Below are 26,034 nucleotides of genomic sequence, written 5' to 3' on the forward strand. Positions count from 1 at the left end.
GAGATCGTATGGTAGAGATCATGTGCATTGGTCGCTCAAGGACATTTTCCGCTAGTACATTTAAGTAATCATAAATCATTCCTAACGTTTCTCCCATATACAATTCTTTTCTTGGGATGTTTAAGTAGATTTGGTTAAACGGTACGTTTAAGTGTACCTGTCATCTTCATATAATTTTTGTATTTATTCACACAATAATATGGAATCTTGGTATTTTTCTATTAAAATTATGTGTCAATAGGTATAATTCTTAATTTAATTGCATTTAATGATTTTATTTATCATTTTCTACCTAGTAATTTACAAATCCGAAATACTATGATACATATAGTTTATTATTTAAAAATATCAATATGATTAATAATATTTTGATTAAGCGTAATACCTTCTTAAAACAATTTAGTATAATTGTTTACCATATAGAAAAACAAACATTTATTTAAATACGCATCATTGCATATGTACTTTTATAAAATATAATACGTACTAAATTATTAAAATAAAAATTATTTAATTCATCAAAGAAAAATTTATATAGCCCGCCGATTTATTTAAGGATATCTACCACTGATGCATCATAAGGCAGTAAGTACTAAATAAGAAGTTGTCCCAAAAATATATTCACATATTCTGATTTAGTATATCTCTTTATTCGTTTTTTTCCACAAAAAATTATGTAAAAAGTATGATAGCAGATTAGATTCAATAATTAAAAACATTTTATGTTTAGATTATGATCATTACCTCAAATTCATTTCAATATTTTATTACATGAAAGGGAAACATGAACATTTACGTTAATTTTTTAATTTCTCATTTTCTTCATTATTAAATTTTTTATTTACAGCGTGCATAACATCTACATTCCAAACACTATTAATTTATTAACGAATCTGCTTAAAATTTTGTTAAAAGAATTATGTTACCTAAGTATATTTGGTTATTACCATTATTTGCATCTATTTTATTATACTCAAATGATTGTTTGAATGGCATCAAATTTAATTTTTTGGATAAATGGTTAAATGTTATTAAAAATGTGTACTCTGGTCTTAAAACATCAAATATAGAGTTAAACAAAGATGCAAATCAGAAAGTATTTACATCAAATGAACTTAAGAAATATACAAATTTGAAAGATGGTTTATACATTTCAATACTAGGTCAAATTTTTGATGTCACAAAAGGTGCAAAACATTATGGTCCTGGTGCAACTTATCATGTATTTACTGGTATAATCTTTTATAAGATTACATGTGTCAATGTATTTACAAATCATAAATATATATATATATATATATATATGTATTTATGTATTTGTATTATGCGTATTTATGTATTCACAGGTCGTGATGCATCTTTAGCATTTATTACTGGAGAATTTAATGATGAGGGCTTAACAGATGACATCTCCTCATTATCTATACAGCAAGTTAAAGCACTGAATGATTGGGTCCAATTTTACAATAAAAACTATATTTATAAAGGTACCTAGAAACTAAGTGTTTATTTCACAATTATTTTATTACCTTACTCTTTTTAAATAGGAAAATTAAATGGCAGATATTATAATGAAGATGGTTCCCCAACTGAGGAATCTCATAACGTACAAAAAATATTAATAGATGCAAAGGAGAAGCAATTTGAAGAAGCACATAAAAAGAAAATGTTTCCTCCATGTAACATAGAATGGAAGTCCGATTCTGGAACTGTAGTGTGGTGTACTAAAAAGAGGTAGCCAGAATGTGTAAAAATCTAGAATTTTATTGAAATCAATACTATCTTTTATTTCTAGTGGAGGAATAGAAAGAGATTGGATTGGTGTACCAAGAATGTTGTTTGAATCTCCAAATTCTAAGGAATATAGATGTGCCTGTGCAAAACTTGATAGTAAAGAATATGAAGAGACCAAAGGCATGTTGAGAGAATATTCTCAATGTCCAAAATCTTCAACAAAATGTGCCGTGAAAACAGAATACTAATAAAGAATAAAGACATATTATAAATGTTAATGTTGACATTTACAATTATATGTAAATATTTATTTAAGTTGATTATTTCTTACATCTATGAAACTATTCTTTCTGATTGAAACTAATCATTTTTATATCTTCTGTAGCATTCTTACAATTGTAAATGATTTGTAATACAAAATATAGTATATTTATCACGAAGAATATAATAGTTATTATTTTTATCGTTGAAAAACGATTTTTTAAAAATAAATATTCATATTATTTTTTGATATATACAGTCTTTTATTGTATACTGATTTTAAAATTCATTGAACTTTTCATTATTATTCAATATATATTTAATTTTATTAAACATATATGTATTTATTCCATACATTTCATTGATGAACGTGTAAAAGATAAATGTTGAATATCCAGACATTCACATATAAATATAAACTACTTTATATACATAAAGATGTTATGATGTAAATATACTGAATAATCAAAATTTAGTAAATATGTATATAACTAAAAAAAATTTTGAAATATAAATTTACAAATTATATTGTTTTTAAGATAAAATTACGTGTAAGCTTTAATTATCGTTTTAATGTAAAAATTTGTTTTTAGGAATACATAATTTTCTTAGTAGTGTTTACTTTATCATATACAGTATTCATGTAAAGAATTGATAAAATGTTATAAACAAATCATAAAGTATCGTTAAAGAAAAAGATAATTTCTTTTCCTGCTGTTCTATTTTAATTGTAAAAAAATTTCTTATACAACTTAATGTTTTTACATCTTCTTACTTTATCTCATTTTCAACTTTTGCAGGTGATTCTACTCTAATACCATTTAATTTATCAAGCAATGTCTGCATAGATGCACGTCTTCGCTTGAAATTAATTTTTGACCCAAATACTTTTTTAATTTTTGCCCTTCTTTTCTTTAACTTATTATCTGTAGGTTGTTCTTGGAACTGAATCATACGTTTGTACCTCTTCACACTCATGTATGTAATACATTCACTTGTTTCATCTTTTTCTTCATAAATTGTTTCCAAATTATTTAATCTTCTTTTTAAATTTTTATTTAAATAATATTCTTTACAATCAATTTCTTCTGTCTGACATTTACTTTTTCTGTTATTATCTTCCATTTCTGAGTATGATCTTTTCCTTGGTCTTAAACTGCATCTAATAATATATATATTATGCAATAAAATTACAATTAACGTATCAAAATTATGACATTGTGTTATAAATATTGTTGTACCTTCTATTAAGATTCTCATTAGATTCAGTTGCAGGTATTCTTTTTCTGAGTCTTTGCTTGTTTTCTGAAGATGATAAATTTGTATTTACTGTAAGCATCTCTAAGCCTGCCATAACTTCAGGTAAATTACTATCGACTATGTTATGTGCATCTTTTCTGAAAAGCATAATTTGTATTTACAATGATTTACTTTTTGATAAACTGTATTAAATTGTTTATCTAAAAGAAATTTCTAAACAATTTATCTCAATTAAAATTCTCAAATACACAAATATTGACAAAACATTAAGTTATTAAAAATTAATAAAATACATATAAATATATTTTCATATATAAATAACTTGAAGAATGTTGTTTATTCAAAAACTTACATTGTTTCAGATTGAATATTGTCCATTTGTAAGATCTAAATATATTTATTTATTTATAAATTACTTAAAGATATCAGTCATTTATAACCATAATTGACGACCTTCAGTGAAATCAGTAGAAGAAGAATTGTTAGAAGAATCTTAAGAATATAGCATAGTAATATATGCTTAAATCTTTAATATTTAAGAACTTTACGGAAAATTGTTAAGATATAATCTCAGGTAGAACATTCACTATATTTGAAATTATAACAGAAACTGTACATCTTATATACTATTTCTTTGTTTTATGGAATGAAAAAAATTGAAGTAACTTCTTTTTAACAAAAACAATTACAAATTATAAATTTTTAATACTTCTCAGTCATTGATCCTTTTCTATTATAATATATTAATTTCACCACAACATACTGAACTTAAACTCTAAAAAGTAACAGCTCTCTCTTAAGTAAAACAATCTCTGGTAAAACTTAAAATACTTACTGACAGTTACTGACCAATAACGATACAGAAAAATAAACTAACGCTTTTCTGTCATACACATTTATATATTCGTATAGTATTCACATGAAAAGAGGGTTTAATTTCATCTTTACTGATTTTAATACGTGAAAATGTCAGAAATATTTATGTACGGAGTTAAATTCGAGAAAATATATAAATAAATATATGTTACTAAAACGAAGTAGTAGAAACATATAAATGTTAAAATATGAAGAAAGAAAGAACGGCCGATAATAGCCGACCATATAAATTATAAGTATCTCCAAGAGTTTGTAATGTAAACAAAAATATTAATTATAGTTAAAGTTCTGATAAGCAAAGTTTCACGTACTTTTGCTAATTTTTTTCAATAAATAATTATAGAATAGCTATGAAAAATTTCATTAACGTGATATTTAAGTCTATTCTTATACTATTATATTAAGGTTACGTTTACAAAACTTATAGCTACAATTTTTACAATTTCATAACATTAAGTTGTAACCTCCTTACAATAATAAACAAATTTATTTAATTTTTTGTCTTTTTTATTAATTATATTAACTATTGTTTAACATTTTCTTTTCATTCCACAGCTCATCAAATATTGAGCCTTACAGGTATAAGCTTCCAAAGGAAAAGCATTATCGTAAGCATAATAATTGCAGTTAATTGAAATTATCTTAATTTTAACTTATTTAAAAAATCTATTTCGTGTGCAGGGATTTGTAGAACTAACAATAGTTCCACTTAGGGATACATTGAGACTTGTAAAACTAAATGCAAAACAATGTAGGATCTATAGAGTGTGTTTAAATGATACATATGAAGCACCGTTTCAATATTTTGATCCATTTTTAGATATCTGTCAAGGAGATGGCAAGCAGTAAGTATTTGAAACTGATTAAAAAATGTTTATACAACAGAAACTTGGTTAAAACAATATAATAAATTCTTTGATATTTCTTTAGACGATCGTTGGAGTTCTTTTCTAATATGCATTTAGCTGCAGCACAAAGAGTTGATCCAGATAATAATGCAGGAGAATTGGTTGTACAAATTCCACCAGATGCTGCGCATGTAGTTGCAGAGGGTAGAACATTAAGAATTAGCATTGAGTTTTCTCTAGAACAGCCTCAGGGAGGAGTCCATTTTGTTGTACCAAATTGTGAAGGAACATTAGCAGAGGTATAATAAATTTGTTATATGTAAAAATTAATTTTAATTTTATGTAAAATTTACAATTGAATTTTTTGTAGAGAGGTGCACATATGTATACATATAGTTATGAAAATTCTTCAAGATTGTGGTTTCCATGCGTCGATAGTTTTGCAGAACCATGTACATGGAAATTAGAATTTACTGTAGATGATTCTATGACGGCTGTATCTTGTGGTGATCTTTTAGAAGTAGTATATACTCCAGATATGCGTAGAAAAACTTTTCATTATGTTCTTAATACACCAGCATGTGCACCGAACATTGCACTAGCAGTTGGGTAAGTTATATATATATTTTAATTTTATGTATAGTAAACAAATTTTATATTTTTAATATATTTCTTTTTCAGACCATTTGAAATATTTGTGGACCCATATATGCATGAAGTAACACATTTTTGTTTGCCACAATTACTACCATCATTAAAAGTTTCTGCAAAATATATGCATGAAGCATTTGAATTTTATGAAGAAACATTATCAAACAGATATCCTTATTCTTGCTATAAACAGGTTTTTGTAGATGAGTTAGACGAAGATATAAATGCATATGCTACTATGAGTATCTTAAAGTAAGAGATTAAACTAAATAATTTTAACATTAAATATTTCCATAATAACTGTACATTAAATGCTTGTTTACTTATAGTACAAATTTATTACATTCAACTGCCATCATTGATCAAGTTTATATTACAAAGAAAGCTATGGCCCAAGCTGTTGCAGAACAATTTTTTGGTTGTTTTATATCTATGCAAAACTGGTCTGATACATGGTTACCTAAAGGTGTTTCAACTTATCTAACTGGTTTATATGCAAAGAAATGTTTTGGAAATAACGAATACAGAGAGTGGATACAATCTGTAAATAAATATTTCTTGCTGCCATGTATTAAAATAGTTTTCTAAAAATTTGATGCCACTGATATTTTTAGGAACTGCAAGAAGTGGTAAAATATGAAGAGCAATTCGGGGGTATAATATTAGATCCTTCGCAACCACCAGCTCCATTACCTATTGCAGCTAATACACCAGCACCTACACCTAGAGCTCCAGACCCTGGATTTTATTTTCCAATAAGAAATTTACACACAATGTCTCCAAAGTATATTGAAGTACTTCGTAAAAAAGCACATTTAGTTATTAGAATGCTAGAACATCGGATTGGTCAAGAATTACTTCTACAAGTATATACTCTGGCAAATACTACATCATTCTTAATTTCAAATAGGTTAAAACTTATTTTATTATTCTTCAGGTTTTCAACAAACAATTATCTCTTGCTGCTAATGCTGCACAACAAAAAATTGATTCTGGACTTTGGTCTCATATGTTAATTAGTACAAATGTATTTACGAAAGCAATTTTTACTGTAACTGGTAAAGATATGGCAGTTTTTATAGACCAGTGGGTTAGAACTGGTGGTCATGCAAAATTTAGTTTAAGTTTTGTATTTAACAGGAAAAGGTACTTATATTAGCAAATTTTATTTTAAATTTAGTTTGTTTGTATAAAATTTAGTTATTTATCAAGCTAAAACGTATTATATAGGAATACTGTAGAATTAGAAATTCGACAAGATACTACAAACCAAAGAGGGATTAGAAAATATGTTGGTCCACTCCTAGTTAATATTCAAGAATTAGATGGTACTTTTAAACATACTCTACAAATTGAGGGTACTGTGGCAAAAGCAGATATAACATGTCACAGTAAAAGCCGTAGAAATAAAAAGAAGAAGATCCCACTATGTACTGGAGAAGAAGTAGATATGGACCTTTCTGCTATGGAGTAAGTACCATTTCAATACGTGATGCATATTCTAATATTAAACTAAAAATTATAGTAATAATTACATATAAAAAAACAAATCTTTATAAGTTTTTACTTCTTTTGCAGTGATTCACCTGTATTATGGATAAGATTAGATCCCGAAATGACACTTCTGCGTGCTGTTCAAATTGAGCAACCAGATTATCAGTGGCAATATCAATTAAGACATGAAAGAGACGTTACTGCGCAATTAGAAGCTATTGAAGCTTTACAAAATCATGCAACACCTGCTACACGATTAGCATTAACTGATACTATAGAAAATGAACATTGTTATTATAAAGTTAGATTACGAGCCGCGCATTGTTTAACTAAGGTTATCTATATTTTAAATATTCATAATTTAAAATTACTTCTTTACACACAATTCTCTTATATTAATAATTATATAGGTAGCTAATGCAATGGTTGCAACATGGGCTGGCCCACCAGCAATGTTAGCCATATTTCGCAAATTATTTGGTTCGGCTTCGTGCAGACGGATAATTAAACAGAACAATTTCTCAAATTTCCAACATTATTTTTTACAAAAGGTTTAACTAATGTTTTCTATGATAAACGGGCTATTATTTTATATTGTAATCTGTAATCTATAGTTTGTTTTATGATTTTAGACTATACCTGTAGCGATGGCTGGTTTACGTAATGCTCACGGCATATGCCCGCCAGAAGTTTTGGCTTTTTTGATGGATTTATTTAAATACAATGACAATAGTAAAAATAGATATTCGGATAATTATTATCGAGCTGCATTAATTGAAGCACTTGGAGCTACTGTTACACCTGTAATTAGTGTGCAGCAAGGGTATAATAAACATTTAAAAAATGACATCTATTATACTTTTGTGATTATGTATATATTAATCTTTCTTTAGGACAGCTATTACCGCTGAATCTCTATCAGTTGATACCAGAGCTATATTAGAGGAAGTCACCAGAAATTTAAATTTGGAAAAATTATTACCTTGTTATAAATACACAGTCAGTGTTGCTTGTCTTAAAGTCATAAGAATTTTACAAAAATTTGGCCATCTTCCAAGTAATCCTCACCTTTTTAGAGCATATGCTACATATGGACAATTCATAGGTATTTAAAGTGTTTTATATTTTATATCAAACATATTAATAACGCCGAAATTCATAGCTTATCATAATTGCTTTAGATGTTAGGATTGCAGCTTTAGAGGCATTAGTAGACTTTACCAGAGTAGATGGTAAGTGGGAAGATTTAGAATTTTTGTTAGATATGATAGAAATGGATCCTCATCCTGGAGTACAACATAGATTAGTGAGGCTTATGGTTGAAAACCCACCGTTTGAAAGGGCACATAAACATCGTTTAGACCGTTCTGAATTGGTCGACCGTATATGGAATTTGATTAAGTATATTGAACTTTAATTGCTATTTATTTCAATTTTTTCCTTAAGACGTTTAATGTAAAATTATTCTTAAAGTGGCATGCTGTCTCATGATCCTAAAATCCGATGTGATCTAGTTGATTTATATTACACATTATATGGATCAAAGCGACCACTTTGTCTTCCTATTCCTGAGCTTGCTGCTATTATTAAACCAAAAAAAGCAGGACCTCCAAGTCCAGAGCAAGATGTAAGTTATGCTTAAAAAGATCCTGTTTTAGATTATTACAAAATACGTCATTAATTTTGACTTTTGACGTTTAGATAAAACCAAATGTATCGCATATAAAACACGAATCATCGATAGTAGAAATTGAAAATACAAGTGGAGCAGGCAAAAGAAAACTTTCCCCAAATAGAGATATTTCAGGTTCTTCTAATTTAGTAGATTATATTCCAGAGGTAAAGAGACAGAAACAGGTAACCAATAAAAAAAATAAAATTAAGCAATGTTTTAGAAATGCAGTTATAAAATTATATTTATTGCTTGTATTTGTCTATTAAAAAGGATGATCGTACACCTTCTATAAGTGGCGATGGAAAAGTAAAATCAGAGTATTATAGTGATAATTCTGCATCATTACCTGGTATTATGGGAACACCAGGACCAGTAGGTTTCGAACCAGGAATGTTTAAAAAAGAGGGAGAAGAGCATAAACAAAAAAGTGATTCTATTAACAAAGTAAATCATGTTAAAAATTCTCTTTATTAATATTCTTATTTTGTATATGTATTTTATATGCTTTTGTATTTATTTATATTATTTATTTCGCAGAACAAAAAGAAGAAAAAGGACAAAAAGAAGCATAAGCACAAACATAAACATAAACATGATCATAAACACGGCAAAGATAAAGAGAAAAAGGACAAGGACAAAGTTAAAGAGAAGGAAAAGGAAAAAGAAAAAGATAAGACTAAAGATTCTTCAAATTTAAAGATCAAAGAAGAAACTTTAAGCTCAGCAAGTTCTAGTCTCAGTCCAGATGCGACGACTGTTACTAACGAATTTATTTTTCCATAATAAAATAAACGTACCATAAGCTTTTAAAGCGATAACATTGTTTACATCTTATATAATTTTAACATAATTTAGATACATTCTAATGCATTATAAATCAGGACGACAAGTATAAGAAATTGTAAATACGCATTTTTAAATATATTATACAAAAACTATTTTCATTTATTTTGTTAAATAAAATAACTAAAAATTAAAACTGTTTTCTTTATATATATTTTATTATGACTGGACTAACAACCATCCTTGTAATATAAAAGAATAATGATAACAAATTAAAGAGCATAGACACTGAAACTAAATAGAACTGATTCAAATAAAACTTTGTAAACTTATTTAAAATTATATGTCTAAATAAAAATTGCTATGTCATATTGCTTAAAATTAAAGAATATTTTAAGTGAAAATATCATTTGATAAAGTAGTAGTGTAGATAATAAAGCAACATTTTTAACGGTATGTCGACACTAGAGACGCGCTTATATTTAAATACTTCTTGCGCATTAACTAGGATGGCGTCTGTGGTGTTGCGGCAATTTCGAAGGGAATAGTGAGTTTTGAAAATTTTGACAACGACCTCGAGAATGGCAGATAATCAACAAAGTAGATTTGAAAAGTCCCTTGGTCTATTAACGACTCGTTTTGTTACTTTATTACAGAAAGCAAAGGATGGTGTTCTTGATTTAAAAGTAGTAAGTGCTTTCATAAACGCTTAAGTATAAAAAGTTAACCTACTTGCTAGGTTAAGTTGTCGCGGGCGTACACGCCATTTCTAGCTTGCGGGAATTTTGAAATAAGTTTCACTGAAGTCAATATTTCATATTCATTCGCGATATGTTTTTATCGTAGATAATTTCTATGTCGCAAATTAATTCTATTTAACATTACACAGTAAACATGTTGCAAGTTTTAATATCTCAACGTGCTATCCTACATAACCTAAAAGATAGAACACAATTTTCGATTGTATTTGATAACGTATGATAGCAATTTTATAATGTTCTAGGCAGCTGATATCTTAGAAGTTCGACAAAAACGACGAATTTATGACATTACTAACGTTCTTGAAGGTATTGGACTCATTGAAAAGAAAAGCAAAAATAGCATCCAATGGAAGTATGTTTCACTTATGTACATCCTTTATAAAATACTTTATATATCCTTTAACATGTCACAACTACATTTTTGTATGTCTCATGTCTAATATAATGCTCTAAATATATTATCAGAGGAGCAGGTCCAGGTTGTAATACTCAAGAAGTTGGTGAGAAATTAACCGACTTAAAAGATGAAATAAAAAAACTAGAAGATCATGAACAGTTATTAGATATGCATACTCAATGGATTCAACAAAGTATTAAAAATATAGAGAATGATTTAATTAATAGGAAATATGCATATATTACTTATGAGGATGTTAAAGAAAATTTTCCTGATGATTTTGTATTAGGAATTCAAGCTCCACCTGATACAGAATTAAGCGTACCAAAATATATAACACAGGTATTAATTTACTTTTAAAGAAATATATACTTGTGGATAATCTTAAGTGTATTAATATAAGTACATTTGATTGTGTATCATTATTGCTAGACATCTGAAGATGATGAGAAACTAAATTATGAAATGTTTCTAAAAAGTAGTTCTGGAGAAATTAAGGTGTACATGATTCAACCAGAACTAGCTAAAACATATGATAATAAAATATTAGAAATGAGACTACAAGAAGAAGCAAAAGGTACAAAAAGAGGGAAAGAGGAAGAGGAGAAAAAGGAGGAAGTTAATGTTAAACCAAAGAGAAGAGTTGGAAGGTAAAAGTAGTTTTGTAAATGTAAAAAAGTTTGCTCTATTCGCATCAAAAATAGTAAGATATTATTTTTGATCTGCAGAGAGCATAGAGTAAAATGATCTTTATAGGGGTGAATAGATATTAAGGAAAAATCTATTCTATTGGTATAGATCTTACATTTGCAATATGCTTCAGTATCAATCCTTTAAAAAATCAATTATCAATTATAATTTAATTACAAATTTCACTTTAAATCTTAGGCCCCCAAAAGGAATCAGTAAACCTGACCCTGTTATATCTGATGAAGATGAAGAGGATGATGCAGAATTAATAGAAGCAAAGATAGTACTTCGGGATGTTAGCACTTCAGGTAAATAATATTCACTCCTAAAACATAAATATAGTAGATAATATTATTGAATTGATTGATATAATTTTAGATATTGCTCAAAAGGACTTAGAGTTATTTGATCAAATTTATTCTGACAGTAAGTAAAAAGTTAATAACAATATCTGGATTGGACAATTGAATAAGTCATAATATTCACATAATTTTCTAAACTTTATTTTCAGTTTATGGACCATTAGTAAGATTAAGTCCTCCACCCAGTGAAAAAGATTACCATTTTAATCTTAGTGAAAATGAAGGAATTTGTGACTTGTTTGATATTACAGCAAAATGAGTAACAAGTTATATAGTTTAAATGATTGAATGATTCAGACTGTGCCAATAATGTGCAAAATTGCAGAAAAATTTGTTGACAATTTCTGAAGGCTGTTCTGTGTATATAATTTTAAAGAATGGATATGGATAACGATCATTGAATACATGCAGTATTTTTTTATTAGTAGAAATAAAAAAATAATACAAGTTATAAAGAAAAATGTTTATAACAATCAATTTTGTTGCAACTGTGTTTAATTAAGTAACAGAAGCTCCAAATATTAACAGATTCTTTATAATCTATGACGCATGATTTATTTCTATAAGTTTATTTACAAACTTTATCCTTGTATGCATTCAAAATGAAAAAATGTGTTTTTATTTATAGTTATTACATACAAGGAAAGTATCAAAAAGATAAATATTTTTATGAACGATATATTATGTCCAAATTAGCATTGTTTTTATAAGCTTTGTACATGTTTTATTGAATTACGTATGATTTTTTTTACGTATTTGTTTAGATAACAATTATTTGAGGTAATATAAAATGTACATTCGCTGTATAATTGTATGAATTTGTTCTCTTAGACCATATATAAGATCATCATGATTTATTGTAAATGAGTACATGTGTATCTGTACTCTCTTTATAATATACTTTCCATGTTGTATATTGTATGTTTGTTACTGCATTCAATGACACTAATTAAGTTTGTGAATATTATAGTTATTTAAGAAAAATAAATTTAAACGGAAACAAAGTTTAACTAAGGAGACCAAGAACCCATAATTTACTTTATAATGAAGTCATGTTTTTCAATACTGTTATATATATGCTATATAATTATAGAAAAATAATTTATCTATAAATGTTGTATTTGAAACTTTTTTGCATCCATTTTGAGCGAATAGATTAAATCTAAATAATTAGACCTACATCTACTTCTTACTTCAAATTTCTCTGACGTCAGGCATTCCAATATTGTTTTGCTCTCATTACGCATTGTTATCGACATTATCTATTCATACGTAATCAAACTGTGATGTGTAGTCACTCGTACGATATATGAAACTATTGAAAAACTGTATTCGAAAGACGCGAAATTACCAAGGACAGATAAGAATGGATCGAACTGTTTCGTCATCGCTGGTACTTTTGCGCGTGTCGAATATAAGTCTCGTCCCGGCGATTGCCAGTATGCGCGTGTTTCCCTAGTAGTGAATCATTTCCAGATGTATCGACCTTATAGAATTGTTGTTTCATACAAATTCGCGGTGCAGCGAGCTTTCTCGCGTCACATTCAAACAAACCGCGGTAATATTATCAACTTTTTAACTTCTTATCAAAAAAAGGTATGCATAAAAAATAAATATGAATAAGCAGATAATTTACATATCATAATTTTGTCATTTGTAAGTTTTATGATGCTATATGGTATTGACATTATCACATTTGATATCTTATCAAAATATTTAAAAATAGTAAACAGTGCAGTTTAAATGACAGTTCGATACAATAACTTGCATTGACATAACTTCCCAAAAACATTTTTTCTGGATGTACATGAAAATAGGTATATACGTATAATATATACATATATAGAAAATACAACTCTATCTCTGAAACATTGCACGCACTCTTTTGTTTGGCGCGTAGCATCATTCATTCTGAATTAGTTTATCACGTGCCGTGAACAAAGAAATTATGAAATTTATCAAATCCTTTGGAACGAACTAATACGAATATAAATTACACAATGATATAGTACATATGCTAACACAAATACATATTCTAGACAGTAGTAGCTTCAGTTTTTTATTTAATTGTTCAGGTTTCAAACTTCATTTAGTTTGCCTATGCGTTGTTTCTTCGATTTTACAGTTGTTTATAATGAAGACTGTTTAATAATATTATAATATTATATTTTATTAATAATCAAAATGTTTTGTATTTCAGTAACCACTGCAAAAATGCGACTTATTTTTATAAAAATCCGCGAGGTATCGAAAAAATACCCGATTGTAAGAGGAATGGTTTCTTATGCTGTCATATGGCCAACTGGAAGTCTAATACAACAAAAATTAACAGGACACGACGAATTAAATTATATGCAAGCATTAAGATTTAGTTTATACGGTGGGTTTTTTGTAGCTCCAACACTATATTGTTGGATGCGGTGCTCTTCATACTTTTGGCCAAAGTCAGACCTGAAGTCTGCAATTACCAAGGTATATTAAAATTAATTGAAACAATTAGTATTCACGAGATGTAACGTTAAAGGTTAATATATATCTATTTTTTTAGGCTTTAATAGAACAAGTCACATATAGTCCTACTGCAATGTGTTGCTTCTTTTTTGGTATGAACTTACTTGAAATGAAACCAATAGCTGAATGTATTGAAGAAGTCAAACATAAATTCTGGCCTACTTATAAAGTAAAATATATACATATGTAATTAATATAAAATACACACACTATAAATAAGCAAAAAATTACAAGTAACTATTATTTTTCAGGTCGGTGTTTGTGTGTGGCCCATTTTACAAACAATCAATTTTTTTTTTGTCCCAGAACATAATCGTGTAATTTATGTAAGTTTTTGTAGTTTAATCTGGACATCTTTCCTTGCATATATGAAAGCTTTGGAAGCAAAGAAATTACAGGATTTAAAAAGTGACAATAATTTAAAACACAAAAGTCAAAAAAGTATCAATGTTGATCAAAAAGAAGATAAAAGTAAAAGGTTATCCGTTATACGATAAAGATTTATATGACAATTATTTAGTTCAATTGATTAACTTACATACATATATATGTATACAATATGTACATGAAAATATATATGTATAACAAATTATACTGCACAACAAGGTCAATTACAACACCTGTTGTCTGCAGTACAAAATGAATTAAAAGATTTAATTATGCATATATGTATATGTAGATAATATGTTTGTATTATAATAGGTATAGTTAAAAATTGATAACAATTCAAAATCATGAAGGTACGAAAGACACAATTTTATTGTTAAATTTTCGAGTGATATTTATTGTGACACTGTTGATAATAACTTACTTATTGTTAATAAATAATAAAAAATAAATAATTGTTAAACAACCATCGTCAAAATAAATTTTCATATTTTAGTTTTAAATTATGTATTTTACTTAAAAATCTAAAACACTAATGTTTTATCGATTCTCTCTCTCGTTTTTCTATCGATTTTAAGTGTATAGCGAATTCAATATGGCTTCATTGAAGATCAGAAATTCAAATCATCGTAAGTTGTCAAATGCAACTTAGTATAATTAACATATAATATAATAAGAAACATGTGATTTTTTGTGTATCTTCCTAAAAATATGCATTATTAATAGTGAAAAGTAGTTTGACTACACAAATATAACTACAATAATACGATATGAGGTTATGATACAAGATTAATAGTAGTGACTAAAATTTTGACTATTTTTTAAAAATACCGAACTTCTAATGCTGAGATATGGCCCGTTCTTCAGTATCAGCACAATGTGATTTAATTGCATCATACATGGATGGAGTACATGTTAAAATTGCAGAGGCCTATAAACCTCCAAGAAAAATATGTTTACCAGCTGCATATAATAATAAACTACCAGATGTATCCAAATTAACTTATGATTTTAATTTGGAACGATCAGTACTTGAAAAGGTTGAGTATTACTTTACATAAACTCGTGATATACGTTTATTTGAAAATAATTTGCATTTTACAATGCATATAGATTAATCCTATGATCTTTCTTAATATATTTGTATAATTATTAATGTAAATTTGATTTCAAATATAAACTTTTATGTTATTCAATGAAATAAATGAACTATAATTTGCAATAATTTAATTTATAGATGACAGAATGGCGTAATGTTAGACAAGTAAATAACAAAGCTCGGCATGCACGATTAGATGAGAAAAGGAAGAAACAAAAAACTGAATTTTCACCTCCACCACCACCTCCATTGCCTGATACTACAAAGCCTATAAATGCACCTGTACCTGAAACAACAATTCTTACTCCACAGCCTTTATCTCCACCTGCCAATGATCTTCAAGATCATGTGAAAGCAAATGGTCTTGATTATGCTGATTTTGATAATGATACAAGCAGTCCATTTGATAATATGGAATTAAAAACAATTAACGAAATGGAAGAACTTGCTCAGGTTAATAAAATATCTCTTAATTATTATAATCAAGAAGTGAATCATAATCGTAACACATATATTGTTCATATTTTAGGTATTACAGCCTACATCTCAATGGATACCATCAGCAAAATTAGAAAGTTTATTGAATGATTTAAGTGTTAATGATAAGTCGAAAATTCATGCACAAGAAAAAAATGATAATGTCAAAAATGAAACGATTGACCAAGAACAAATTAATGAACAAGAGAATGTCAAACATCGTAGTGTATCTGCGATTGTACAAGAACTTCAAAGAGATTTAAAAAGACCACTCATGGAGGTAATAGTATTTTGTATAAAATGCAGCATACTTTTGAATGATTTCAATTTTTAAATTATTTATCCATTATATGTGTAATAGGATTGGAAACCTTGGCCAAATTTAGAAAGTCCCGACACTAGCACTCATGAAACATTAAAGCAAGAAGAACCTATGGTAACAAATCAAGTTGCTATTATGAATTTATTATTGGATTTAACAGAGGAAGATAAAAAATTAGCTCGGCATTTGAGCGACATGGGATTTCCTTTATCAAGAGCTGCCCGTGCTATACGCGAATTAGGTGGTCAAGATAATAAAAAAATTGTAGAATATTTATTGGCTGTGCAAGCTTTAGAAGAAATCGGAATTTCTGGAGAAGATGCTGAAAAAGCTCTTGCTCTTACAGAATACAATCAAGAAAAAGCCAAAATTTATTATGAAAATCTATGTGTCTTACGAGATTTAGGTTTCCCTGAAGAAAAGGCATCTACTGCACTTTTAAAATGTAATATCGATCGCGATAGAGCTTTAGATTTCCTAATAGCGTAAATATAGAATTTTATAAAAAATAATTATTAGAATGGTCTAAACAAATCTTTTACTGCACAAAAAGTAAAAATTTAACATGTAAAATAATTAAAAATTAATATCTTAAAGAAATATTATATTATTTTAGAAAGTTATATAATAAATAAAATAACTAATTTTTTTGTATGGTGGGAGTGCAAAGTACTAGCCATTGTAAGATAAAATAATATGTAAATGTTTTGATATTGGAAGATTGATACAAAGCTTTTTACTCTGATTTAAAACATTAAACTTTTATTTTTTTAACGCAATTTATTTACAGAATTATTTAATAAAATATCATTAATTTATACAATGCCAAGTATGCCTGATGGTCATATTGGAATGTTTAGAAAATTCAGCTGCACATCTGAAAAATTAAAACCATTATCATACATGGATCTATATATAATACTCATCTTACCTTTTACAACAACACAATGCAACTGTTGTTATAGACTCTGTGTAATGGCTAACACCAACGATAATCCAAGCTTCTGTAAATATTGGTTGTTGACATTGAAAATTCACACAAATACTAGTTGGACCATTCATTAGCAAATTACACGAAACATTAAAATCAAGTTTCTGATAATTTTTTATTGCAATTGGTTCATATTGAACATTTATGCTTATAGGCGATACAGAAATATCAAGTGTATGTTTATATCTAAAATTCAGTATCAATCAGACAATATATTCTTAGAATACCAAATGATATTAGAAATCTAAGTTTGGTAAAAATAAGCAATTACCTTTCAGTATAAACTTTTCTTAAAGCTAACTCCCATAAAGAGATAACTTTATTTTCATGTATATTATGAACTTTTAAAAGCTGGCGTGGTAAATCAATCATGAGATCAGTATCTTTTTCATGTAAAGCATCTATTTTTATCTTTAATTTTATATTTGTATATAATGTATTGTTCTCACAATGGGTTGTAAAACATCTGTGATTGTATATATTTATAGATTCAATAACAAATGCAAATAAATTTGTTTTAAAGGATTTTAACATACTTTAAGGTTACATTTTTCATTATATTATTTTTAAATTGTATATACTCTATAAAATGTACATACCTATGGCCCAAGATATTTCTGTGACTTTGAATATATGAATCTTGAATTTGAGATGTTAACTGATGAAGAAGTGGATAAGACAAATAATTCAAATATATATTTGCATCAAATCTAATGCAAGGGGATGATACAAATCCATTTAATGGTAAATATCTTAGCCTACATAAAAATTATTCTGCATAAAATAAAAGCATTTGAAATGTTAACAAAAATCTATCGATAATAAACTATGATTTAATGTAATAATTATTTAATATAACAACCTGTTGGAGCATACTGAAATTATTGATAGTTGTGGAGATAGAGTCAATCTATTTGGAAGTTCTTTCAAACAATTATTATCAGCACTTAATTCTTTTAATTTAGGTAAGGAACCAATCCATTCTGGTAATGCAACAAATTTATTTCCAGAAATAGACAAAATTTCTAAGTTATGCATTTGATTCATTTCTATAAAAATTATATACATATTCGAGTTAAATGATGTTATACATTTGATATTTCTTATGGCATTAAACAACTTACCAAATGGTAATTTGTTAATAGAATTATCATTTAATAACAAAGATTTTAGGCTAACTAAGTTTCCTATAGAAGGAGATATTTGCTCTAATTTATTAGCACTTAAATCAAGAACTGTTAATTGAGTCATTTGACAAAGTTCTGGAGGTACTTCTTTGATTAAGTTTCCATAGATATATAAATTAGTAACATTAAAGAGTTCTATAATCCATGGAGGTAAGGTAGTAAGTTTATTCCATTTCAAATATATTTCTTGAATATGGCCCCCATAGACCCTTATCGCTTCAGGAAATTCCACAAGACCTCGACAATTCCAATGTAATATTACCTTATTTTTGATTTCTTTCACCATTTCTGTAGAATCTGAGTCCATTTTTAAATAAGTTTAATCAAAATTGTTTTCATACATAAAATTGAAGAAGTAGATTCTGAATTTCTGAGGTTGGCAACCAACCTTCAAGGCATGTATGCTCAAAATAACTTTGGCCTGCTTGAAAGATTATATTAATAACCTACTATATAACAATATTGTTCTATACTGTATTTTATAACTGTTTTGAATTTATAACTGCATATACATTTACAATATACTCATTTTCTCCAATAAACACAAAAATGAACAACATATAATTTCTTGAAAACATTTTAGATTACAATTATTTTGTAATAGTTAGTAATATTAAAGTTGACATTTCTAATACAAATGTCAAAATATAAGAATGTCATTTATTACAATACATTATTCATTTGATTAAATACAATTTATTAATTAATATATCAAAAAAAGTTTACTTCTATTTCACATTACAAGTTTGTACTTACTGTTTTGTTAATAATGGTGAAAGAAAGTGGACACTAGGTAAATAACAATACGTTTTTGTATTATATCTGATTATACATTTTGTTTAATTATATTTTATGAAATATATTATTAAAAAATTTGGACTCAGCATATTGTGTAAAATTTTGCGAATAATATATATATGTGTTCATATTGAAGGCAAATACTAAATGTAAAACATATTTTTATAATTATTTTGCATATGAAGAAGTGTTTACGTTTATTTATTGTCAATCGTGAATCTTACCGATAGCTTGTACACACCATGATAATCAATATATATTGAACATTATTTATTGTCACTATATATCACTTATATATAGGTTAAATTAATTGATTTAACCATGGCACGATGAAATATAGCCAAAAGTATGACCAGAAATATCAGGTCAAATATCAGTATGAAACCGGAATTTGCCTATAGATGGCCCTAGTGTAGGTTAGCCATGTGTATGATAGCCATAATGTAGTTATCACTAAATTGATGTCATTGATGTCAAAAGTCTTTGTTGACATCTCACAAACATTTTCGACTTACAACAATACAAGTTTCATACAACAGCATAGTTTGTAATAGCGTTGAACATGTCGAATTTTGTGCCTGGAAACTACGATTTGCGGACAGCATTGATTTTCTGTTACCATTTAAAGAAAACTGCTGCAGAATCGCATCGAATGCTTGTTAAAGCTTACGGTGAACATGCTCTTGGTAAATCACAGTGCTTTATGTGGTTTAAAAAATTCAAAAGTGGCAATTTTGACGTGAGGAACGAAGGACGTGGAAGACCACCGAAAAAGTTTCAAGACAGCGAATTGCAAGCATTATTGGATGAGGATGACGCTCAAACGCAACAACAACTCGCTGATCAATTAAACGTGACACGAGAAGCCGTCTCCATACGTTTGAAAGCCATGGGAAAGATCCAGAAGGTGGGAAAATGGGTTCCACATGAACTGAATGAAAGACAGCAGGAAAACCGAAAAACCACTTGCGAAATGCTGCTCGCCAGATACAGAAGAAAGTCATTTCTCCACCGAATTGTGACTGGCGATGAAAAGTGGATATATTTTGATGTAGCTCCAGGCGAACCACCGACATCGACTACAAAACCAAATCGCTATGGACGGAAGACAATGCTCTGTGTTTGGTGGGATCAGAACGGTGTGATCTATTATGAGCTGTTAAAACCTGGCGAAACCGTTAATACTGAGCGCTACCGACAACAAATGATCGATTTGAATCAAGCTTTGCGTGAAAAACGACCAGAATATCAAAAAAGGCAAGACAAAGTAATTTTGCTCCATGATAATGCACCATCGTATACAGCAAAACCGGTCAAGGAAACGATTGAAGCGTTCAGTTGGGAAATACTTTCGCACGCGGCTTACTCACGAGACTTGGCTCCGTCCGATTACTATTTATTTGCATCGATGGGAGACGCACTTTCTGACCAGCACTTCACTTCTTACGAAAATGTACGAAAATGGCTCGATGACTGGTTTGCCTCAAAAGAGAGACAGTTTTTTTGGCGTGGCATCCACCAATTGCCAGACAGGTGGGAAAAATGTATAGCTAGCGATGGGCAATACTTCGAATAAAATATTTTTAATCATTTTCATACAATAAACGTGTATTTTCTATATAAAAATTCCGGTTTCATATTTACATCAGTAGGATCATCAATGCTTATCGGCAAAATTTTGCTACAAAATGGACACTGAGGGCCTCTCGCGGTCAATGGCTGCACTATCAGCACGTCTTGCCACCAGTACGTTTGGAAAAAACGTACATATGCACGGCGAGAGGAGAAATGTACAATCGAGCGATCTTGGCTGCTACTTCTGTACAAATTTATAAAGTTTTTACTTGTATTTATTCAGAAGAAAGAAACATATTTATTTTTGAAAACATAACTATCAATTTCTACATTTTTAATACCTACATTTCCCATTACAAACTCTTTTCTTTGAAATCATTACAGATTGTTTCTTTTTATACGTGGAAACCTTTCCTTACATTATGTATTTTTTAAATAATAACATTAGTAAGGGGTATAGCAAGATAAAGGGGTTAAAACTGCACCATTTACCAACAGCTTACTGAAAGAGAACATTGTAAAGCAATTATGAATTCTTTACTTCGACCACAAATGTAATTAGAATAAATAGAATACGATGTTTATGATAGTAAATTTATAAAACGGAAAGCATAATAAATTTTGTACATGTCAATGACTATGATAGTTATGTCTTACCTGTTATCAAGGGTATGACAAAATGTTTACGTGTTTTTGTTCTATTGCCTTTACATAACGTTAATCGCAAGAACTCGATCTTGTTTGAAATGTCAGTCTTGAGTGCTAAAATATATAGGATTTGTTTCTAAATATAATTTCTATAAGTTCGTGCATTTTTTATTGAATTTAGCATTTTGGAGGGTTAATTTAACTAATTAGCGTTCTGTTGATCACGTAAAAAGTGAGGGCAGTAGAGTAAAATGTATAAACAATTAAGCAGTGACTTACTTTTTTATCATTCTTTGTTGTGTCCAAAGTTAATATGACTAGACAATTATTGTTTTGAAATTTACTTGTGTCTATTCTATGTTATCTTATTAGAGAGTGTTGCGAACTTTAAATTTACAAATTTAGAAACTAAACGCTAGCGACTCATGTATGATAACCTAAATTATACAATCTAAACAAATTTTTGATACAACAGAAACGAAAAAGTTCTATAAGAATAATATCATTTAAAAAGATAATTTGAGCACATGCAGTTCATGAATAGTTTATTTTAATTTATTAATCATGGATAGATTTTTAAGTATTGATTGGTAAGTACAAAGAATCATTTTTAAATATCTTAACTTGTTAAGAGTCAGTAGTATATTTTAATTAGCAGAAATCACCAAGATTATTGCCATTTCTTTACTTTAGCAGAAAATAGATAATATTTATCATTTTAATGAAATTTATGATTCATACTTTGAGATGGACAACCATAAATTTTATTTATGCAAAACAGAAATTTTGTATTTTTTACTTAATTTTCGTATTTTTTTTAAATCTTATTATGAATTATATCTTACTAATAAAATAAATTATTTTCCATATGTTTATGTAATAATTTATAAAAAATATTTGAAGAAAATATTCTTAAGAAATATTTTCTCTTATTCTTTATTAAAAATATATAATCTGTTATATTATTATGAAAGTTTTTATTCTTAATTACATTTTTAAGTTGTTTAAGATACTTTGCCATAAAAAAATGTATGTACATGTTAAATACATTTATTATTATCTAAATATTGATTATTGATATTTATATAAAATAATTGTAAATTTCTAAACTATAATAAATAAGAATTTTAATATTATGTATCAAATTTAATAGGAATACTGCATTGGAAGACCTAATAGATAATACTTTTGTTAATGAAGAAAGATTTGAGAAAGAAAGTGTAATGTATCGAATTATGACTGGGAATTTTAAAGATCCATTTAAAGATATTGAAGAAGACTACAAGAATGTTAAAATCAATCTAATGAAGGATGCTGATCCTGACTTAAATAAAATGGAAGAAGAATATAAACTTAATCACACAAAAAAGATCAAATGTTATGTACCTGGTATTGTTAAACCAATGTTTAGGAGTCTTAAGAAATCTAAACTAAGCAAGGAACAACAAGCAATGTGTTTAAGAGTCTTGTTAAAATTTTCAAAATCTAATAAACCGGAGCTAACACAAATAGAGAGAAAGGAATTAAAAGCCTATATGGTACTTAAAGCACAATGTCATAAAAAATTATTGAAATTGCTCTCTTAATAAAGAAGTTATATAAGTGTAATTTTAAGTTATTTTCTATAATATATAATTATGTCTATTATTGTAGGACTTACAAGAAATAATATCTCAAGAACAACATGAATTTTTGGAATTTGCAAAAAGTAAATGGCATGAAAGATCATTTAAAATCACATGTGAAGATTATATAAATTTACATTGGAAGTTTAAGTTACAATGTATTTATAAATTACCTAGGTATTACACTGAAGTAACAAGCATTCCATTTGTAGCAGATAAAAATATTCAAGTAAAATTTCTTTCTAATTGTTTACAAATGGTGAGTAATACAGATATTATTTATAAGTAGTTATAAATAATGTATATAATTAGAGATGTAGCTAATAAAAACAATATATTATGTTTTATTGCCTTACAAATCTTTTTCTTTTCTTTTCTTTTTTTTTTTTTTCTTTTTGAAGGGTGAATTACAAAAGATACAGTTGCCAACTTTTACTGGACCATGTATGCTACATATAAATTCAGAACAATTACAAAAACGATTTCTTCCTGAAAAAGATAATGTCAATGAATCATTGATGTTTTTTAAATTACCTGTAAGTGAAGATGCAAATTGTCAAAAATTGGCTGAAGATAATAATGTAGATTTGGTAATTTCATCCAGTGGTCTTAATTGTTTAGTAAATAATATTGGTCCAACATATTCAAATTCGTGGATTTTACCCATAGTCATTAAAAGGCACAATGATAAAAATGTTATCTACATAGATAAGCCAGCACCCCCAGTTGCAAGTACTATACCAGAAAAAAATACTTGGGTGTATAAATATATTCTGAAATATTTTTTTATTGGCACCAAACATTTAGCTTTAGAGAGGTAAGATAGAAACTTATTCTTTCCACATATTTTTATTTAAATTGTATTTCTCTTTTTAATTAATTATGAATAACATTACAATTTACACTTTTGACTACATAATAATAGTAATGAAGGTGATAATATATTTGATGATGTTAATTGTGAAAAACTATTAAAATTAGAAGAAGAATATGAAAATACTTCAACAAAAATTAACAATGAGTTATCTTCAAATGCATCAGAGGAGGATACAAGTTTTGAAGAAATTTCAACTCAACAGAATCTGACTAACTGTAAAGAATCTTTGCATACAACCGCTTCTAATTTTTGTAATACCTTTAGTTCTACAAGTAATAAAGGTAAAAATATATTTAATATTTATATAGATATATGTCTCTCAAGTTATGTCTTGATGAAAATTACTAGTTATATAAGCTATAAAAACTGAAAAAAGAACAAGTAATAAAAACATTGAAAGTAATCAATTTTATGAATTAATAGATATACAAACTGGAACCTCTGAAATGATGGACAATTGTGTATCATATAACTTGTTTACAATTGGACCACAACTTTCAGAACAGAATGAATTAATGAAAGATGTTATTAAAGAATATAAAATGTTAGTTCGAACAAAAACACATGGGTTTGAGGTTTGTGTTTGCTATGTAATATTTAATATCCTTTTAATTTATAGAAATGTTTCTAAAAGTTAGTCTGAGAAAAACAGATAAAATTAGTAATATAGTGTTTAGTTAATTATTTACCTCATTTTTACAGATTTTAGATAATGAAGTACAAAGATTATTATTGTTAACACCAAAATTAGAGCATCAGGCTGATCTTGGTGCTGAAGTTGTAACATTAGAAGAAGCATTCAAACAATGGGTATCTTTGATATTTAGGCCAAATACATTTCTAGCTCGAGGTAATTTATTTGTAATCGACAATATCGGTATAATAAATTAGTTGTATTATATTTGCATAGAAATATGTTATAATAATATACCAAAAAGTAATGCAATGTATGTATATTTATTTTAGTTCGAATATCAAGTGAAACATCAGAAATATTACAAATAGAATATCGTACAGCAATATCTATAAATAATGAAATTAAAAGACTTTATAACACGAAAGTTGAAGATACTTTTATAATTTTACATAATGTTATTCAATCTCTTGCAAATTTATCTTCAGGACGTTATATTTTGAGACATACAATAAGAAATGGAGCATTTGCTGCTGTTTTTAAATTAGCAGAAAGTTCAGGGTAAGTGATTGTAAAATAATGTATTATTTAATTTTATTGTCCCACTATCTTTTTGCAGAAAAAATAATCTTGATATTCATACAATTTATGATAATATATTCCACACTTTACCTACTCCACCTTGGATTCCATTAGACAAAACCTTACCAACTCCAATGCTTAAGTGTTTTGGAAGAATGCCAGCTTTGTTTTATCCATCAAATAATAAAACCCCTTCTGTTAATAAAAAATGCACCAAATATGACACAGGTATATAATACTATATAATTATGATTATTAAGATAGCTATAACTAATGTTATTAATATTTCCTTAGGAATTGTACGTAGAAGTTTAAGAAATAAAAAGAAAAAATGATCAGTACTCAATATCAACATAACTGGAGAAATACATTCTTTTAACAAATTAGCTTTCTCTATTGGTTTTATTTCTCTACTTAATATACAAACACAAATTTTAAATTTTATATGTTACCATTATTATTTGTTTATTACAGTGAGATCTAAAGTCTGATACAATCTGTGTTACAAATTTAATGCAATTTTAATTGT

General features: G+C 27.6%; 8 protein-coding genes across 14 annotated transcripts; 6 read left to right on the forward strand and 2 right to left on the reverse strand.

Moving 5' to 3' along the window:
* The first annotated feature begins 6 nt into the window (after positions 1–6).
* LOC132904927 (neuferricin) lies at positions 7–2,182 on the forward strand. Of its 4 annotated transcripts, none has more exons than XM_060955774.1 (6): positions 7–141; positions 539–585; positions 848–1,232; positions 1,347–1,487; positions 1,548–1,734; positions 1,796–2,182. In XM_060955774.1, exons 3-6 carry the CDS (start codon positions 920–922, stop codon positions 1,980–1,982), a joined length of 828 nt encoding a protein of 275 aa, XP_060811757.1. In that variant the 5' UTR covers positions 7–141; positions 539–585; positions 848–919; the 3' UTR covers positions 1,983–2,182. The 4 variants fall into 4 exon arrangements, with proteins under 4 accessions (XP_060811757.1, XP_060811756.1, XP_060811755.1 ...); XM_060955773.1 differs by having other exon boundaries at positions 10–141; positions 525–585; XM_060955772.1 differs by lacking the exon at positions 7–141 and having other exon boundaries at positions 307–585.
* A 562-nt stretch (positions 2,183–2,744) lies between these two features.
* LOC132904930 (protein tantalus) lies at positions 2,745–4,063 on the reverse strand. Of its 2 annotated transcripts, none has more exons than XM_060955780.1 (3): positions 3,608–4,063; positions 3,237–3,392; positions 2,745–3,157 (listed from the first exon to the last, which is right to left on the reverse strand). In XM_060955780.1, exons 1-3 carry the CDS (start codon positions 3,631–3,633, stop codon positions 2,767–2,769), a joined length of 573 nt encoding a protein of 190 aa, XP_060811763.1. In that variant the 5' UTR covers positions 3,634–4,063; the 3' UTR covers positions 2,745–2,766. The 2 variants fall into 2 exon arrangements, with proteins under 2 accessions (XP_060811763.1, XP_060811764.1); XM_060955781.1 differs by having other exon boundaries at positions 3,965–3,990.
* A 213-nt stretch (positions 4,064–4,276) lies between these two features.
* Positions 4,277–9,778, forward strand: LOC132905084 (transcription initiation factor TFIID subunit 2). The gene is made up of 19 exons (XM_060956034.1): positions 4,277–4,292; positions 4,630–4,739; positions 4,813–4,976; positions 5,062–5,278; positions 5,350–5,588; positions 5,661–5,882; positions 5,960–6,173; positions 6,245–6,496; positions 6,568–6,776; positions 6,861–7,100; positions 7,209–7,458; positions 7,535–7,675; positions 7,757–7,947; positions 8,018–8,229; positions 8,306–8,525; positions 8,598–8,751; positions 8,826–8,981; positions 9,070–9,243; positions 9,337–9,778. The coding sequence occupies exons 1-19, from the start codon at positions 4,277–4,279 to the stop codon at positions 9,580–9,582; spliced, it is 3,627 nt and encodes a 1,208-aa protein (XP_060812017.1). The 3' UTR covers positions 9,583–9,778.
* A 304-nt stretch (positions 9,779–10,082) lies between these two features.
* Positions 10,083–12,796, forward strand: LOC132904924 (transcription factor E2F4-like). Its single transcript, XM_060955768.1, has 7 exons — positions 10,083–10,271; positions 10,586–10,695; positions 10,809–11,082; positions 11,173–11,390; positions 11,629–11,738; positions 11,809–11,856; positions 11,942–12,796. Exons 1-7 carry the CDS (start codon positions 10,164–10,166, stop codon positions 12,049–12,051), a joined length of 978 nt encoding a protein of 325 aa, XP_060811751.1. The 5' UTR covers positions 10,083–10,163; the 3' UTR covers positions 12,052–12,796.
* Positions 12,797–13,053: 257 nt separating this feature from the next.
* On the forward strand, positions 13,054–15,193 carry LOC132904928 (mpv17-like protein). Its single transcript, XM_060955777.1, has 4 exons — positions 13,054–13,388; positions 13,993–14,264; positions 14,341–14,472; positions 14,555–15,193. The coding sequence occupies exons 2-4, from the start codon at positions 14,007–14,009 to the stop codon at positions 14,798–14,800; spliced, it is 636 nt and encodes a 211-aa protein (XP_060811760.1). The 5' UTR covers positions 13,054–13,388; positions 13,993–14,006; the 3' UTR covers positions 14,801–15,193.
* Positions 15,194–15,232: 39 nt separating this feature from the next.
* On the forward strand, positions 15,233–18,114 carry LOC132904922 (uncharacterized). Its single transcript, XM_060955764.1, has 5 exons — positions 15,233–15,319; positions 15,558–15,730; positions 15,928–16,242; positions 16,319–16,546; positions 16,628–18,114. The coding sequence occupies exons 1-5, from the start codon at positions 15,286–15,288 to the stop codon at positions 17,075–17,077; spliced, it is 1,200 nt and encodes a 399-aa protein (XP_060811747.1). The 5' UTR covers positions 15,233–15,285; the 3' UTR covers positions 17,078–18,114.
* On the reverse strand, positions 17,322–19,922 carry LOC132904920 (leucine-rich repeat-containing protein 28-like). Of its 3 annotated transcripts, XM_060955762.1 has the most exons (8): positions 19,789–19,922; positions 19,523–19,707; positions 18,704–19,190; positions 18,442–18,628; positions 18,179–18,337; positions 17,851–18,045; positions 17,520–17,765; positions 17,322–17,465 (listed from the first exon to the last, which is right to left on the reverse strand). In XM_060955762.1, exons 3-8 carry the CDS (start codon positions 19,071–19,073, stop codon positions 17,399–17,401), a joined length of 1,224 nt encoding a protein of 407 aa, XP_060811745.1. In that variant the 5' UTR covers positions 19,074–19,190; positions 19,523–19,707; positions 19,789–19,922; the 3' UTR covers positions 17,322–17,398. The 3 variants fall into 3 exon arrangements, with proteins under 3 accessions (XP_060811745.1, XP_060811746.1, XP_060811744.1); XM_060955763.1 differs by having other exon boundaries at positions 18,704–19,187; positions 19,523–19,907; XM_060955761.1 differs by having other exon boundaries at positions 19,523–19,907.
* A 2,218-nt stretch (positions 19,923–22,140) lies between these two features.
* Positions 22,141–25,891, forward strand: LOC132904911 (uncharacterized). The gene is made up of 10 exons (XM_060955746.1): positions 22,141–22,377; positions 22,941–23,325; positions 23,441–23,671; positions 23,814–24,229; positions 24,338–24,570; positions 24,713–24,864; positions 24,992–25,139; positions 25,256–25,484; positions 25,543–25,733; positions 25,800–25,891. The coding sequence occupies exons 1-10, from the start codon at positions 22,352–22,354 to the stop codon at positions 25,838–25,840; spliced, it is 2,052 nt and encodes a 683-aa protein (XP_060811729.1). The 5' UTR covers positions 22,141–22,351; the 3' UTR covers positions 25,841–25,891.
* Positions 25,892–26,034: the final 143 nt, after the last annotated feature.

Source organism: Bombus pascuorum, chromosome 3 (assembly GCF_905332965.1).
Source record: "Bombus pascuorum chromosome 3, iyBomPasc1.1, whole genome shotgun sequence".
NCBI classification, from domain to species: Eukaryota; Metazoa; Arthropoda; class Insecta; order Hymenoptera; family Apidae; genus Bombus; species Bombus pascuorum.